Raw genomic sequence first — 18,504 nt, forward strand, 5'->3', positions numbered from 1 at the left:
CCCTACCTTCTCCTCTGTCCCTGTGCATAGGAGGCCCAGATGGTGCTAGGTGTTTTCCTCTAGAGTCAGAAATGTGGGCAGAGAGTAGTCTCTTCTGTTTTTCGAGGTGTATATGCCCCTCTGAAGTTCTAGCTCTTCTTCCTATGGGATTTGGGTACAGGGAGTTGTTTGACTGGGTCCCTTCAGATCCCGGCACAGGTTGGACTGCAGGGCTCCTGCAACTTGAGTGCCCCTGTCTTCCTGTTCCCAGAGGCCCTATACAGTTTCCTCTTGGGTCTGACATGCAGGCAAAGGTGGGCAGTCTCTCCTGCCCTGCAGTCTCAGAATGCCCATATGTCTGGGCAATCAATTCTCTTTCCGTTCTTCCGTTTTTTAAACGGAAGTGTCATACTTAAAATCTTTTGACCAGAAAATTATATACCCATTTGAGGGATCAAAAATCTCCCACATTGCCAGTGTGGGAGTCTTTCTTTACATGACCAATTTAGGATGAAGAGGAAAAATGATATTTCTACCATTGCCAGAGCAGTAGCTTCATCATTGCTGTGATTGTGAGGAAGTTTTATAAATTTTTCTTGAAAGTGCATTCTTTTTTGACTCCTTCCCCAGGAGCTTTCTGACTGGAGACCTTAGAAGATGAGTGGGCATACCCCACCCACACTCCAGAAGCTGGCAAGGCAGACTCTGCTAAGAAATGAGGCCATGGCCATAGCCTGTCTTGGGGAGCTGCCTACTATGCTCTTCCCAGCACTGTTCAAGGAGGCATTCGAGGGCAGACACATCAACCTCGTGAAGGAAATGGTAGCAGCTTGGCCTTTTCCCTGTCTCCCTGTGGGGGCATTGATGAAGACACCTAATGGGGAAACCATGAAGGCTCTGCTAGATGGAGTAGACATGCGACTGACAAGAAAGTTTCACCCAAGGTAAGGAATAACTATGTACTGTATAAGAGAGCACACGAACTGCACAGTAGAGATTGTCAAGGTGATTGGCTTGGTTATACTTGGATCAGGAATTTTTGATCTCATCATCATGCAGGGATACATGGTTCTTGAAAGCAATTTACTTAAACTAAGGATAGTTGAATATGGATTATAGTTGAATATGTACTAGAGTAAATATAGCCTCACAGTAGAATGAGCCTATACCTAGCATTCCCACAACCACTAATAATGTGACTAATTAAAAGTAAGGTTTACATTAGTGAAATAAAAGTAATCAAGTGCACATAAGTCTGGGAAAGGATCTGGAGCATGCCTGAATCCAGTTTGGATATCAGGTGCTTAAACAACATACCTCTCAATAGGGGAGAGTTGAGTTTAGATATATGTATTAAAAGCTGATTCAGAGTCTCATGAGGTTCATATGTTTCACCAACAGGAGGACAAAACTACAGGTCCTCGATCTGAGAAATGTGCACCATAACTTCTGGAATATATGGACTGGAGCAGAGGACAGCAGCCATTCAGCAGAGAACTTGGAGGAAAAGCAAGAAGCAAAGTTCTTTCCCAGATATGCACTGAGGAGGCAACGTGTGAAGGTCATAGTTGAACTGTCCATCTTTTCTTGCCTTGAGGAAGAACGAGCATGCTTCTTAAAGTGGGCCCAGGAGAGAAAGGGCTCCCTATATTTCTGCTGTACAAAGATGACGATCTGGGATCTGCCGGTCCATGTTATCAGAGAGATCTTGAATGTTTTTGATCCACAGCATATCACAGAATTTGAACTGCATACTGAGTGGACACTGTTAGAGCTGGCACATTTTGCTCCCTACTTTGGACAGATGAGAAATCTCCGCAAAGTCTTCCTGGAACCCCTGAAAGGGATGATCTCCTCTAATCACAATGAAACAGGAGACAGAGAAGCCAAGTGTATCAAGAAGTTTATTTCTCAGTTCTCCAAATTCAATTGTCTCCAGCATCTCAGTATGTTTTGCCCCCATTTTCTTAGAGATCACATGAGTCAAGTCCTAGGGTAAGTAAGAATGAAGAGCTAGTTCAGCTCCCAAAGCAAATCTGTCTCTCTTACCTTAAGGATTAGTGGTGTATGCTGTCAGCAGTCACTAGGAACAAACATTCAGAGACACATAAGACTCAGGATTTGTGTCCTATTTTCATGTATACTGAGTGACACCCGGTTAATTTTACAGGTGAAATAAGTGTTTCAAATGAGCACTCATTAATTAGAGAATTGACCTGGAGTTAAGATAGATAATAAGAGTGGGTTGGAATTCTACCAGGATTCATACCCAGGAGTTGGGGGACTCAGTAGCATAGGGTGAAACTGAGCTATAGAACAACCTTCTATCTTCCCTCAATTCCCTTGGATAAAACATTGAGAGCCCAAGTAGCACTGAGTGCATGGGACAGAGGGCCTGTAAATGAGAACATGGGTAATTTCAGAAGGACGAATAGAATCCAGATTCAGTGAGCTCACAGCAAATGTCGAGATGCTGTCAGGACTTTACTGGGATGGAAGTTCTTGTGTGTGCTTTCTGGACTCACGGGCTGAACCGCTTTTCAGTTTGAGAGTGAAGTCAGTCCATGAACTGTGGGGTGGGCATGACTGAGCAGTTTTCAACAGGAAGCATCATAAATGATGTCCTTGATCATTTAGTCAAACTCACCATGGGGCACTTGGTTCCCTCGACCACTCTGTACATTCCAGCCAAATATCTACAACACTATCAGCCAGAACTGATCCCCTGTTCTATCCCTAGGTGCCTGATGACGCCTTTGGAGACCTTCTCAGTTACTTGCTACATAATTTCACAGAATGAGTTGAATTCCTTCTCCTGCTGTAAGAGCCTCTTTCAGTTAAAACATCTGGAATTGAGAGGAGTGATCTTACATGATGTGGATATTATGTCTCTGAGAGGTTTCCTAGAGAAAGTGGCAGACACTCTTGAGACTCTGGATTTGCAGTGTTGTAGGATGAAGGACTCTCAGCTTTATGCCCTCCTACCTGCCCTCAGAAATTTCTCTCAGCTCACCACGGTCAAGTTCTACAGCAACAAATTCTCCATGCCCATTCTGAAGGACCTGTTGCAGCACACAGCCAACTGGAGCACGGTGAACGTGGAACAATACCCTGCCCCTCTGGAGTGCTATGATGACTCAGCTCAAGTTTCTGTGGAAAGATTTGCCCAACTTTGTCGTGAGCTCATGGATACCCTCAGGGCAATACGGCAGCCCAAGAATATCTCCTTTGCTACAGAAATCTGTTATACATGTGGTGAGCGCTGTGTCTATCATAATGGGCCCAGGCTTTGTTGTTGCTGGCAGTAAATTGGGAAATAGAACTTCTGTATTTCAATAAGAACCAGGCTTGGGTTGAATGGGATCACAATGGAAAGACACTTTTATTGCACAAGTGCAGAAAAATTCAGTGTGAAATTGACATGTATATAAAAAAAAAAGGTTTCTTGGCACTTCTTTCCCTTGTCTTTTCCTCAGCTACATTTACAACCCTCTGGTGTCGCTGAGCAGTTAAGTGCACTAAACCTTTAAGTTAAAGTAAGCAACATAGACACAACTCCAGTGAAGTAGTATTAAATGGACCACAGAAGATGAAAATACAGCACATTCACACCACAAGGCCCCTTGCACCCCTCAGAGATGCCTAAATGGAAGAAGACAATCCAGGGCAAAGTAAACAGGCTTTCCAGTCTGGCTGTCTACTCTTGATCTTTATGTCATGAGTCCATGAGATTACTAGCAGGATCCTCTATGCCCTTTATACTACAGCCACATGTCTGTAGAGCATTATTCCTACAGACTCCCAAACTCTATGTAGTACACTAAGTGTATGTAAAGGTGTCCAATAATATGCAGGTCCCTCTACTATATAAAGCATTTGCTTTACAAAAGAATTTTATTCTAAACAATTTCTTTGCAAAACTAAGAAAAATTCACCCTCAGACTAGTCATTGTAATTCCTTACTGTTTAGTGAACTATCAATAAAATTATTATACACTGTGTTTATTAAACACATAAGTCATAAGTTCTCTGTTTACATATCATTGTTATTGTCTACATTGAATAATGGATCTAAATTTAAGGACTCAACAAATGCCCTCTGGAGAGAAGCCAAAATAAACACATTGATGCCAGGAATATCACATTTCATACTCTTTCGAGGATTAATAAAGTTATCAGCTAAATTGGAACCCATGTGGACATTTATTTGTACACAAGAAGACAAAAGAACAAAAAAGAACAAGAAACCTCTCTCAGGCTCCTTCTTTCTCCCTTCACCTACAACCTGTCTTTCTCTCTGTATGTCCAGATCCCTGGACTTATTCCTTGGGACCAGTGAACTCACCTAAGATTTGCCCTCAGTAAACATGCTTTACTATTCCTAAAACAAATCACTTATAGTTTGAGAGAGATTGCTCACAGGCTAAGAGCACATGTTACTGTTGCAGAGGACCACAGTTTGATATGTGAGCTTATAATCAGGTGGGTCTCAACTGGAACTCAGGCTTCAGGCGATAAAACCCTCTTTTCTGGCCATTGTGGATACCAACTATCACATAAACAAACCTACATAATACACAGGCAAATATACACCTAGCTGAAGAATTCTTGATATTTAAACAAAATCCCTCAATTTCACAAAGAAATTAAAAATGGCCCAATTAATTAAAATGGGGGTGTTGATCAGTTGCAGTTGTGTGGCTCTGTGCTGAGAGCATGTGGAGTTTCAGGTGTGTCAACTGAGCTCAACTGGTGAGCAGTGTCCTCATTTGCTGTGGTATCCAGTGTTTGAGCTCCTGTACCAAGGATGAGTGAAAGGAAATGAGGACTTTGTCAACATACAACATTTATTTCTATATGCATTTTATGTATATTCATGTGCTATTTAGCTGTACATTTTCATGACTGGAGAAGGCATCAGAGTGCTAAGATGGTTGTGAGCTGGCAGATGGTTGTCTAGGATTGAACTCAGGTTGTCTGAAAGGAGAGCCTGTTGTCTTAGTTCCTGAGCCATCATTCCTCCATGCTCATATTTGACAATGGAAAAAGCACTTGTGGATACATAATCACAAGAAATCAGCTGTCTGTTTTGCATAAAAACTTACCAGTTTTGCATTATCTTTAATTTGTTGCATTTCAGATGTTTTGTGCACACGTGTATATTGATGGCTTGCATGTTTGTTTATTTTTTAGATAATCACTAAACATATCTTCCAAAAGAGTACCAATGTCCTGAGTCATTTCAAGAAATGTCTAAATATGCTTCACTTAATAGAGTGTGTGCCTATCCATTCACTGGATCTGTGAACACCATTAACTAGGGTGTAACAATACATAACAGTTATCTCAGCTTGAGACTTCAGAGCAGAAATTCAATATCATTCTATCTACTTATCTCAATGCCTATTATAACATTCAAGGAACTTCCTCTTGACAGGCACCTAGGGTACCTCAGCACTTTCCTTCTGCTATCTCTTGACTCCATCATATCCCTGCTCTGGAATAGAGCAAAAGATGTGCAACTTAAGTAAATAAAAATCAAAATAATAAAAAACTTGAAGGATTTTTATAGTATAAACTTTTAAGCATATATTGATAAGAAAGGAGAAAGAAAAATCTACAGAGGGAAGGAATTAAGAAAGTAAAATAAATATAACCTTACCCATTTATGTCTATAGGGAAATGGATTACTGAAACAAAATTCTTTGTATAATTTACACTTGCTAATTATCTGTTCTAAGTACATAGTAACTGTAGCTACCAAACTTAACAACAATTCTTACAACTTTTCTTAGAGCCAAACAATGTATTGTTCATGATTTTTTACTGTAATTATAAGTGGTCCCTGAAAAAATATGTCACTAACTTATTACAGGGAGACCTTGTTTCTACTCAGATTGTAGTGGGAAAGATTAAATGTTAAACATACCTAGCTTACTATTTATCATTTTATTTGGTTTTCATTAATTCATTTATCCACTTTACCACCTGATCACATCTTTCCTTTCCTTTCCTCCCTCTGACATTTTGCCCTCATTTCCTGCTCCCATGATTCCCAGAGAAGGAGAGGTACCCAGTCTCCACCCCAACTAGGTATCCCACTTCCTGGCCACACCAAGTTGCTTGAGGACTAAATGCATCTTCTCCCACTGAGGCCAAACAAGGCAGGCCAGCTAGGGGGAAATGGTCCAAAGAAAGGCAACAAAGTTCAATAAGAGACCATCCTTGTTGGTGCTTGGAAGAATTGGGGATGGGGGTATGAAGAGGGGCTCCTCAGCCTAAGCCTTGTTGAAAACACACAATGCAAGCACCATTTTTACTGTGTGTCAGTCCTGCCATCTACTAGCCAATTGGTTGTTCTCCATCATGGGATTTCTTCAAAGCATCCTGCTACCTGCACTCCTAGCCAAGGAAGGATCATTCTTCAATATAATGTGTATGTTCTAAGACAGAAAAATCACAGTCCATTAATAGTTGCATTCTATAGAGTTCAGTAGATCTTATGAACCAAAGAAATTCTCTTACTTAGTGTTTCTCTTGTGGCAATGAAAATCATGACCAAAGAAATTTGGGGAGGTATATTGGACTTCCCCTCAGAGAAGGAGAGGAATACCATGATATATGCGACTTATAAAAGTGTGTTTTTCTATCAAGGCTAGAAAAAGCATCCCAGTTATAGAAAAGGGATCCAAAGTCAGGTAAAAGTGAGAAGAGTCACTGAAGAAAGTCAGGACAGGAAATCAAAAGAGTTCAGGAACCCGGAGGCTGGAGGATTTAGAGGTCATAGAGGGTGCTGTTTACTGACTTGCTACATTCAATGCTGCTGCAATTTTTGGCGTCATCACATGATACTGGCACCTACAACACACTGGGATTTTCCAATGTGACTAATCTGCCCTTTCAGCAATAGCCTCTCATAGGCCCTCTTAATGAGCCCGAACCTCAACTTCTGTATGATCCCTTCAAACATGGGCCTTCAACTGCCACTGAGTCTGTACCTCCACCAATGACCTCTCCTGGCCTCTCACAGTGCCAAGCTTCAGATGCTCTCCATCACAGTTCATTCCTTCAAAACCAGTACCACCTGGCTGACTCTCAAACTACAAATTCCATTGCCAGTGCAGTAGGGTTAGAATTTTCCCATGTCTATGACCTAGTACATGGTGCCTTTTTAAGTGTTCATGCAGACTTCAGAAAACAAAGTGGTAACACTGGAAACATGCTAGATAGCAACATGTTTTTGTTCAGGGTAGTGTTGTTTAATCAACTTTGTAGAGATCTGGCTAGAGTTATCTGGGAAACAGAGTCTCTACTGAGAAAATGATTCTCTCATATTACATGTAGGTTAGTCTGTTGCGGCATTTCCTTGATTATTGACGGATGTTTCCTTGATTATTGACGGTTACATCTCCCTGTGAGTAGGGCCACCCATATGTAAGTGGTCCTGTGTTGTAAGAGAACTTAGACAAAGCAAGCCATGTGGAACAAGCCACCATAGCCTTCTGCCTTGGAAATAATTCCAGTGCATCCCCTAGATTCAGGCATGAGATCCAGCACTGATGCCCTTTATTTAAGGAATGGATCCTGAGAGCTATAAGAGGAAAGACATTGTGTCTCAAGTTGCTTTGGGTAATAATGTTTTTTACGAAGTAGAAACCTGCCTAAGACAGTATGTCCCACATTCAGTTGATGCGAGGTCTTCTTGACAGGGCAACAGTATGTTACTACATCCCTTATAGAGAGCCACATGCTGAATGAACTGTGGAGTATGGACAGAAGCCCCATACTCTACCATCATATCTCCTGAGCCTCTGCTACACTTTGAGTCTTGTTTCATGAAATTTCTAGTTATTGAAAGGAGACAGAGCTGAGTTTACATGTCAGGCTCTTGGAGGACTGAAGGTGCAATATCTGAGACACTTGTGGGTATTCCTCAAGCATTCTCTGAAAATTCCATCTCATTGTAACGCCTTGTGCAACTTGCACACTAAAAGATGATCTTGGGCTGACAACTGACATGAGTGCATGAACTCCAAGCTGCAGTGATAACTGCAAGAGAAGCATGTGTGAGAGAAGGGAAGCTGGGTGGGGATGAAACACGAAGCAGGAACAACTCTAATGACAGTGCTGTGCACATTCTCTTTGTTGGTCTGTATCTTGAGCCATATGAGGAGGCACCACTCTGAACCCACAAGGAGAAACAGATCTGTGCATCACAGTGAAAAGCAAATGTTGAGATTTTAGAGGGGAAGTTTGCACTTACAACCTGGACAGTCTAAATGCACAGTTGGCTCCAAAGTATGCTGGGAAGTGGCCATTTGGCAAGAATTATATTTGTCTCCTTGATTCTTTTCTACCCTCTACAGCAAGAAATTCATGGTAACCATTAGGGTTGTATTTAAGACTCAACAGGTTATAGTTATTAATTTATATGTATATACAAATACATATATGGCTGCAATAACAACTGAGCAAAAAAGATGCCAAGAAATTGAAGGGAAGTGTGAGAAATCTATAAGAAGGTTTGGGAGAGAGGGGATATGTGATTGAAACAATCTCAATATTATAACAAAAATGCTTACTTCATGCCCCTAATACACACAGGTCTGTAAAGGCACAGATACAAAGGAGGTATATTCTGACTTATTATTTGACACTCAGCACGATCTTACAGAGCTGCCAGCAAACCTGAAACATATTGAGAAAAATATACAGACCAGGTGTTGCCTGCATGCCTGCTGAAGATGTAGCTTCTTACCCCTCAGCATCTTAATTGTTTTCTATGGTTATGAGAGTCAAGAAAAAACCAACTTCATGTCTCAGGTGTGAAAGGTGTTGACAGTTAACTCCAGCTGCCTCATTAGAACCAAACAGCAGATATTCCCAGACTAGGATATTTATTACTCCATGGGGCCCTGACTCTGACCAGAAGTCTGACATCTGCTCAGTGACTCAGATTGACACAGGCTACAGAGCAAAAGCCATGGCATGCATGTAGTAGACATATGTGCCATATTTGTGTCTTGACAGAGCAGCCCCAGGAACAGCAATGAAAACACCATGTTTGACAGAGTACATCACAGCTCCTTCTTCATTAGTTAGTCTGACACTGGAGTCTCAGGGAGTGACTGAACTCGATGACAGGGGTTATCAGTTCCACTGAGCATTGATCATCTTTCTCTTTATATCCCTGCATTAGTCTCCAGTCCTGAGCCATCCAGGAAGAGGAATAAATTGTGTTCATGTAGTAAAACTGTTCAGGAAAGCAAGAAGAACTTAATGTGACCAGTGCCGTGAGGAACAGCTGCAGCTGTGGTGAATTTCAGCAGTTCTTGACCTGTAGTCACATAACAAAACAGAACTATAAATCTGCTATCAATGTCAAATGGGTCTGCTAACAAAACCTCCTAGAGAGGGAAAAAATTCAGACCCAGAAAGACAAATATGGCATGCACTCATGAGTGAATATTACCCACACAGTACAGGATAACCTTGTTATCCATAGCCCCAAAGAAACTACCAAGGAAGTCCGACAGAGGATGAATCAATCTTACTAAGGAGGGGAAATAAAGTATACATCAGGCGTAGATGGATGGAGGGAAATGTGAGGGGGAGAAAGACTGGACAGGGACCAGAGGGATCATGTGTGGGGAGGATGGAGGGAGAGAGAACTGGAATATGTGTTTGTGGAATAAAATCTCTGAGATGAGCAAGAAAACCAGGACAATGGGAACTCCAAGGAATCCATGAGAATTACCCTAGGTAAGACTTCGTGCAATAGGGCATATGGAATATGAACCAGGCACCTCCTGTAACTGGTGATAACTTCTGATGGAGGAAACTCATCCACAAACCCTTGACCCACAAATTTTCCTGACTATAAATATGTCTGGAGCAGAAATTGAGGGACTGGCTAACGAATGACTGGCACAACGTGAGACCCATGCCATGAGAGACACCACCCCTGATGTTACATTAATGATATTCTGTTATACTTACAGATGGAAGTCTAGCATACATGTCCTCTGAGAGGCTTCACCCAGAAGCTGGTGATAAAGATGCAGAGACCCACAGTAAAACATTAGGCAGAGCTTAAAGAATCTGTGGAAGAGATGGAGGAAGGATTAAAGAATCAGATAGGTCAAGGACACCCCAAGAAAACCTACTGAATCAACCAACCTAGTCCAATAGGGGCTCAGTGAGACTGAATTATGAACCAAAGTGCATCCCTGTGATAGGCTTAGGCTCCCTACACAGATGTAACAGATGTGCACCTTGGTCTTTGTGTGGGATCCCTAATAGGAGGACTAGGATCTGTCTAACTGTCACCTACTGTCTTAGTCAGGGTTCCTATTGCTGCACAAACATCATGACCAAGAAGCAAGTTGGGGAAGAAAGGGTTTATTCAGCTTACTACCATGGTGTTCATCCCAAAAGGAAGTCAGGACTGGAATTCAAGCAGGTCAGGAAGCAGTAGCTGATCCAGAGGCCATGCAGGGATGTTTCTTGCTTGCTTCCCATGGCTTTCTCAGCTTGCTTTCTTATAGAAGCCAGGAATACCAGTCTAGCAATGGCACCACCCACATTGGGTCCTCCCTAATTGCTCACTAATTGAGAAAATGTCTTACAGCTGGGTCTCATGGAGGCATTTCCTCAACTGAAGCTCCTTTCTGTAACAACTTCAGCTTGTGTGAAGTTGAAACACAAACCCAACCAGTACAATTGACCCCTTTCAACTTGACACACAAACACATCACTAATAAGCCTCAAACATTACTTTTTTTTCCTCCATCTTTATTAACGAGTATTTCTTTTCTTTTTTTATCTTTATTAACTTGAGTATTTCTTATTTACATGTTGATTGTTAGTTTGGATAGTATAGGGATGAGGTCTTCTATGAAGGTCTGGTAGAATTCTGCACTGAACCCATCTAGACCTGGGCTCTTTTTGGTTGGGAAACTTTTAATGACTGCTTCTATTTCTTTAGGAGTTGTGGGGTTGTTAAAATTGTTTATCTGTTCCGGATTTAACATCAGTAACTGGTATCTGGGTGGGAAATTGTCCATTTCCTGCAGATTTTCAATTTTTGTTGAATATAGGCTTTTGTAGTAGGATCTGATGATTTTATTGAATTTCTTCTGATTCTGTATTTATGTCTCCCTTTTCATTTCTGATTTTTTTAATTTGTACACACTCTCTGTGTCCTCTCGTTAGTCTGGCTAAGGGTTTATCTATCTTGTTGATTTTCTCAAAGAACCAACTTTTGGTTCTGTTGATTCTTTCTATGGGCCTTTTTGTTTCTACTCGGTTGATTTCAGCTCTGAGTTTGATTATTTCCTGCCTTCTACTCCTCCTCCGTGTATTTGCTTCTTTTTGTTCTAGAGCTTTTAGGTGTGCTGTCAAGCTACTGATATATGCTCTCTTCTGTTTCTTTCGGCAGGCACTCACAGCTATGAGTTTTCCTCTTAGCACAGCTTTCATTGTGTCCCATAAGTTTGAGTATGTTGAACCTTCATTTTCATTAAATTCTAAGAAGTCTTAATTTCTTTCTTTATTTCTTCCTTGACCAGGTTATCATTGAGTAGAGCATTGTTCAACTTCCATGTTTATGTGGGTGTTCTTCCCTTATTGTTATTGAAGACCAGTTTTAGCCCATGGTGGGTTGATAAGACAGATGGGATTATTTCAGTCTTTCTGTATCTGTTGAGGCCTGTTTTATGACCAATTATATGGTCAATTTTGGAGAAAGTACCATGAAGTGGTGAGAAGAAGGTATATCCTTTTGTTTTAGGATAGAATGTTCTATAAATATCTGGTAAGTCCATTTGGTTCATAACTTCTCTTAGTCTGTCTACATCTCTGTTTAATTTATCTTTCCATGATCTGTCCATTGATGAGAGTGGGTGTTGAAATCTCCTACTATCTTTGTGTGAGGTGCAATGTGTGCTTTGAGTTTTAATAAGGTTTCTTTTATGTATGTAGGTGCTCTTGTGTTTGGAGCATAGATATTTAGGATTGAGAGTTCATCTTCTTGGATTTATGCTTTGATGAATATGAAGTATTCTTCCTTATCTTTTTTGACGACTTTTAGTTGAAAATCAATTTTATTCGATATTAGAATGGGTACTCCAGCTTGCTTCTTCCGACCATTTGCTTGGAAAATTGTTTTCCAGACTTTTACTCTGAGGTAGTGTCTATCATTGTCTCTGAGGTGTGTTTCCTGTAGGCAGCAGAATGCAGGGTTCTCGTTGCGTATCCAGTTTGTTAATCTATGTCTTTTTATTGTGGAGTTGAGACAATTGATGTTGAGAGATATTAAGGAATAGTGATCATTTCTTCCTGTTATATTCATATTTGGATGTGAGGTTATGTTTGTGTGCTTTTCTTCTCTTTGTTTTGTTGCCAAGACAATTAGTTTCTTGCTTTTTCTAGGGTGTAGCTTGCCTTCTTATGTTGGGCTTTACCACTTCCTATCCTTTTTAGGGCTAGATTTGTGAAAGATATTGTGTAAATTTGGTTTTGTCATGGAATATCTTGGTTTCTCCATCTATGTTAAATGAGAATTTTGCTGGATACAGTAACCTGGGCTGGCATTTGTGTTCCTTTAGGGTCTTTATGACATGTGTCCAGGATCTTCTGGCTTTCATAGTCTCTGGTGAGAAGTGTGGTATGATTCTGATAGGTCTGCCTTTATATGTTACTTGGCCTTTTTCCTTACTGCCTTTAGTATTCTTTCTTTGTTTTGTGCATTTGGTGTTTTGACTATTATGTGACAGGAGGATTTTCTTTTCTGGGCCAATGTATTCAGAGTTCTATAGGCTTCTTGTATGTTTATGGGCATCTCTTTCTTTAAGTTAGGGAAGTTCTCTTCTATGATTTTGTTTGTTTAAAAGATATTTACTGGTCCTTGAGCTGGGAGTCTTCACTCACTTCTATACCTATTATGCTTAGGTTTGATCTTCTCATTGAGTCCTGGATTTCCTGTATGTTTTGGACCAGTAGCTTTTTCCATTTTACATTATCTTTGACCCTTGTGTCGATGATTTCTATGGAATATTCTGCTCCTGAGATTCTCTCTTCTATCTCTTGTATTCTGTTGGTGATGCTTGTATCTGTGGCTCCTTTTCTCTTCCTTTGGTTTTCTATATCCAGGGTTGTTTCCATGTGTTCTTTCTTTATTGCTTCTATTTCCATTTTTAATTCCTTCACCTGTTTGATTGTGTTTTCCTGGAATTCTTTCAGGGATTTTTGTGATTCCTCTCTGTAGTCTTCTACTTGTTTATTTATGTTTTCCTGCATTTCTCTAAGGGAGTTCTTCATGTCTTTCTTGAAGTCCTCCAGCATCATGATCAAATATGATTTTGAAACTAGATCTTGCTTTTCTGGTGTGTTTGGATATTCCATGTTTGCTTTGGTGGGAGAACTGGGCTCCGATGATGCCATGTAGTCTTGGTTTCTGTTGCTTGGGTTCCTGTGCTTGCCTCTCGCCATCAGATTATCTCTAGTGTTACTTTGTTCTGCTATTTCTGACAGTGGCTAGTCTGTCCTATAAGCCTGTGTGTCAGGAGTGCTGTAGACCTGTTTTCCTGTTTTCTTTCAGCCAGTTATGGGAACAGAGTGTTCTGCTTTCCAGCGTGTAGTTTTTCCTATCTTCATGTCTTCAGCTGTTCCTGTGGGCCTATGCCCTGAGTTCACCAGGCAGGTTGCTAGGAGCAGAAAAGTTGGTCTTCCCTGTGGTCCCACGGCTGAAGTTGCTCATGGGGGACTACTTTTGAGCTCTCAGAGAGGGTGGCCTCCAAGAGCTCCTGCACCACCTTTTCCTGGAGCCACCATGTGCCGGGGTTCCAGACGGCCTCAGGTGTTTTCTCTAGAGTCAGAAATGTGGGCAGAGTGTAGTCTTCTGGCTTCCCAGGTGGGTCTTCCCCACTGAAGGTTTAGATCTCCCTCTCATCAGATTGCGGTTAAGAGAGCTGTTTATGGGTCCCTTCAGGTCCAGGTAGTGTCTGGACTGCGGGGTACCTGCCGCTCCAGTGCCCCTGTCTTCCATGAACCCAATTTCTTAATCGGTTTATTTGTCTCCTTGCGGTCTAACTTCTTGAGTTCTTTGTATATTTTGGATATAAGCCCTCTATCAGTTGTAGGATTGGTAAAGATCTTTTCCCAATCTGTTGGTTGCCATTGTGTCCTAACAACAGTGTCCTTTGCCTTACAGAAGCTTTGCAGTTTTATGAGATCCCATGTTGGTTCTTGACCTTAGAGCATAAGCCATTGGTGTTTTGTTCATGAAATTTTCTCCAGTGCCCATGTGTTCCAGATGCTTCCCTAGTTTTTCTTCTATTAGTTTGAGTGTATCTGGTTTGATGTGGAGGTTATTGATCCACTTGTAAGCTTTGTACAGGGTGATAAGCATGGAGCGATCTGAATTCTTCTACATGTTGACCTCCAGTTGAACCAGCACCATTTGCTGAAAATTCTATGTTTTTCCATTGGATGGTTTTGGCTCCTTTGTCAAAAATCAAGTGACCATAGGTATGTGGGTTCATTTCTGGGTCTTCAATTCTATTCTACTGGTCTATCTTTCTGTCTCTGTACCAATACCATGCAGTTTTTATCACTATTGCTCTGTAATACTGCTTGAGTTCAGGGATAGTGATTCCCCCTGAAGTTCTTTTATTGTTGAGGATAATTTTAGCTATCCTGGGTTTTTTGTTATTCTAGATGAATTTGCAAATTGTTCTGTCTAACTCTCTGTAGAATTGGATTGGTATTTTGATAGGGATTGCATTGAATCTGTAGATTGCTTTTGGTAAAATGGCCATTTTTACTATATTAATCCTGCCAATCCATGAGCATGGGAGATCTTTCCATCTTCTGAGGTCCTCTTCAATTTCTTTGTTCAGAGGCTTGAAGTTCTTCTCATACAGGTCTTTTACATGCTAGGTTAAAATCACACCGAGGTATTTTATATTATTTGGGACCATTATGAAGGGTGTCGTTTCCCTAATTTCTTTCTCGGCTTCTTTCTCTTTTGTGTAGAGAGGGCTACTGATTTGTTCGAGTTAATATTATACCCAGCCACTTTGCTGAAGGTGTTTATCAGGGTTAGTAGTTCTCTGGTGGAACTTTTGGGATCACTTAAATATACTATCATTTCATCTGCAAATAGTGATATTTTAACTTTTTCTTTCCCAGTCTGTATCTCTTTGATCTTCTTTTGTTGTCTGATTGCTCTGGCTTGAAGTTCAAGAACTATATTGAATAAGTAGGGAGAGAGTGGGCAGCATTTTCTAGTCCCTGATTTTAGTAGGATTGCTTTAAGTCTCTCTCCATTTAGTTTAATGTTAGCTACTGCATTGCTGTATACGGCTTTTACTATGTTTAGGTATGGGCCTTGAATTCCTGATCTTTCCAGGACTTTTATTATCAAGGGGTAGTAAATTTTATCTAATTCTTTCACCGCGGCTAATGAAATGATCATGTGGTTTTCATTTTTCAGTTTGTTTATATAGTGGATTACATTGATGGTTTTCCATATATTAAACCATCCCTGCATGCCTCGGCTGAAGCTACTTGATCATGGTGGATGATTGTTTTGATGTGCTCTTGGATTCTGTTTGCCAGGATTTTATTGAGTATTTTTGCCTCAATATTCATGAGGGAAATTGGCTTGAAGTCGTCTTTCTTGGTTGGGTCTTTGTGTGGTATAGGTATAAGAGTAATTGTGGCTTCATAGAAGGAATTCGGTAGTGCTCCATCTGTTTCAATTTCATGGAATAGTTTGGATAGTATTAGTATGAGGTCTTCTATGAAGTTCTGATAGAATTCTGCACTAAACCCTTCTGGACCTGGGCTCTTTTGGTTGGGAGATGCTTAATGGCTGCTTCTATTTATTTAGGAGTTATGGGTTGTTTAGATGGCTTATCTGTTCCTGATTTATCTTAGGTACCTGGTATCTGTCTAGGAAATTGTCCATTTCCTGCAGATTTTCAAGTTTTGTTGAATATAGGTTTTTGTAGCAGGATCTGATGATTTTTTTGTATTTCCTCTGACTCAATTGTTATATCTCTCTTTTCATTTCTGATTTTGTTAATTTGGACAGACTCTCTGTGTCCTCCGTTAGACTGGCTAAGGGTTTATCTATCTTGTTGATTTTCTCAAAGAACCAACTTTTGGTTCTGTTGATTCTTTCTATGGGCCTTTTTGTTTCTACTCGGTTGATTTCAGCTCTGAGTTTGATTATTTCCTGCCTTCTACTCCTCCTCCGTGTATTTGCTTCTTTTTGTTCTAGAGCTTTTAGGTGTGCTGTCAAGCTGCTGACATATGCTCTTTCCTGTTTCTTTCTGCAGGCACTCAGTGCTATGAGTTTTCCTCTTAGCACAGCTTTCATTGTGTCCCATAAGTTTGGGTATGTTGTACCTTCATTTTCATTAAATTCTAAAAAGTTTTTAATTTCTTTCTTTATTTCTTCCTTGACCAGGTTATCATTGAGTAGAGCATTGTTCAACTTCCATGTTTATGTGGGTGTTCTTCCCTTATTGTTATTGAAGACCAGCTTTAGCCCATGGTGGTTTGATAGGACAGATGGGATGATTTCAATCTTTCTGTATCTGTTGAGGCCTGTTTTATGACCCATTATATGGTCAATTTTGGAAAAAGGACCATGAAGTGGTGAGAAGAAGGTATATCCTTTTGTTTTAGGATAGAATGTTCTATAAATATCTGGTAAGTCCATTTGGTTCATAGCTTCTCTTAGTCTGTCTACATCTCTGTTTAATTTCTGTTTCCATGATCTGTCCATTGATGAGAGTGGGTGTTGAGATCTCCTACTATTATTGTGTGAGGTTCAATGTTTGCTTTGAGCTTTAGTAAGGTTCCTTTTATGTATGTAGGTGTTCTTGTGTTTGGAGCATAGATATTTAGGATTGAGAGTTCATCTTCTTGGATTTATCCTTTGATGAATATGAAGTGTCCTTCCTTAACTTTTTTGATGACTTTTAGTTGAAAATCGATTTTATTCGATATTAGAATGGGTACCCCAGCTTGCTTCTTCCGACCATTTGCTTGGAAAATTGTTTTCCAGACTTTCACTCTGAGGTAGTGTCTGTCTTTGCCGCTGAGGTATGTTTCCTGTAGGCAACAGAATGCAGGGTATTCATTGCATATCCAGTTTGTTAATCTATGTCTTTTCATTGGAGAGTTGAAACCATTGATGTTGAGAGATATTAAGGAATAGTGATCATTTCTTCCTGTTATATTCATATTTGGATGAGAGATTATGTTTTCTGTGCTTTTCTTCTCTTTGTTTTGTTGCCAAGACGATTGGTTTCTTGCTTTTTCTAGGGTGTAGTTTGCCTCCTTATGTTGGGCTTTACCACTTCCTATCCTTTTTAGGGCTGGATTTGTAGAAAGATATTGTGTAAATTTGGTTTTGTCATGGAATATCTTGGTTTCTCCATCTATGTTAATTGAGAGTTTTGCTGCATACAATAACCTGAGCTGGGTTTTTTTGTTCTCTCGTGGTCTTTATGACATGTGTCCAGGATCTTCTGGTTTTCATAGTCTCTGGTGAGAAGTGTGGTGTGATTCTGATAGGTCTGCCTTTATATGTTACTTGACCTTTTTCCCTTACTGCTTTTTAATATTCTTTCTTTATTTATTTATTTCTTTTATTTTATATTGGTGTTTTGACTATCATGTGACGGGAGGAGTTTCTTTTCTGGTCCAATCCATTTGGAGTTCTGTAGGCTTCTTGTATGTTTATGGGCATCTTTTTGTTTAAGTTAGGGAGGTTTTCTTCTATGATTTTGTTGAAGGTATTTATTGGTCCTTTGACTAGGAGTCTTCACTCTCTTCTATACCTATTATCCTTAGGTTTGAGCTTCTCATTGAGTCCTGATTTCCTGTATATTTTGGGACAGTAGCTTTTTCTGTTTTGCATTATATTTGACCCTTGTGTCGATGATTTCTATGGACTCTTCTGCTCCTGAGATTCTCTCTGCTGTCCCTTGTATTCTGTTGGTGATGCTTGTATCTGTGACTCCTTGTCTCTTCCTTTGGTTTTCCATGTCCAGGGTTGTTTCACTTTGTGCTTTCTTTTTTGCTTCTATTTCCATTTTTAATTCCTTCACCTGTTTGATTGTATTTTCGTGGAATTCTTTCAGGGATTTTTGTGATTCCTCTCTGTAGTCTTCTACTTGTTTATTTATGTTTTCCTGCATTTCTCTAAGGGAGTTCTTCATGTCTTTCTTGAAGTCCTCCAGCATCCTGATCAAATGTGATTTTAAATCTTGATCTTGCTTTTCTCGTGTGGTTGGATGTTCAATGATTGCTTTGGTGGGAGCATTTTCCTCCAGTGATGCCATGTAGTCTTGGTTTCTGTTGCTTGGGTTCCTGGGCTTGCCTCTCGCCATCAGGTTGTTTCTGGTGTTACCTTGTTCTGCTATTTCTGAAAGTGGCTAGACCTTCCTATAAGCCTGTGTGTCAGGCGTGCTGTAGACCTGTTTTCCTGTTTCCTTTCAGCCAGGT

General features: G+C 40.3%; 1 protein-coding gene across 2 annotated transcripts; it reads left to right on the plus strand.

The window, feature by feature from the left end:
* The first annotated feature begins 636 nt into the window (after positions 1-636).
* On the plus strand, positions 637-3,287 carry LOC100909936 (putative PRAME family member 24-like). Of its 2 annotated transcripts, XM_087584734.1 has the most exons (3): positions 637-923; positions 1,381-1,974; positions 2,720-3,287. In XM_087584734.1, exons 1-3 carry the CDS (start codon positions 637-639, stop codon positions 3,285-3,287), a joined length of 1,449 nt encoding a protein of 482 aa, XP_087440860.1. The 2 variants fall into 2 exon arrangements, with proteins under 2 accessions (XP_087440860.1, XP_087440862.1); XM_087584736.1 differs by lacking the exon at positions 1,381-1,974.
* Positions 3,288-18,504: the final 15,217 nt, after the last annotated feature.

Source organism: Rattus norvegicus, chromosome 14 (genome assembly GCF_021556685.1).
Source record: "Rattus norvegicus strain SHRSP/BbbUtx chromosome 14, alternate assembly SHRSP_T2T, whole genome shotgun sequence".
NCBI classification, from domain to species: domain Eukaryota; kingdom Metazoa; phylum Chordata; class Mammalia; order Rodentia; family Muridae; genus Rattus; species Rattus norvegicus.

What these genes read in the sequence shown, in the direction of transcription:
- LOC100909936 (XM_087584734.1), top strand. Translation starts at nt 637, where the DNA reads ATGAGTGGGCATACCCCACCCACACTCCAGAAGCTGGCAAGGCAGACT. An exon ending in ACAAGAAAGTTTCACCCAAG is followed by an intron (nt 924 to 1,380) that starts GTAAGGAATAAC and finishes TTTCACCAACAG; the next exon opens with GAGGACAAAACTACAGGTCC. An exon ending in CACATGAGTCAAGTCCTAGG is followed by an intron (nt 1,975 to 2,719) that starts GTAAGTAAGAAT and finishes TTCTATCCCTAG; the next exon opens with GTGCCTGATGACGCCTTTGG.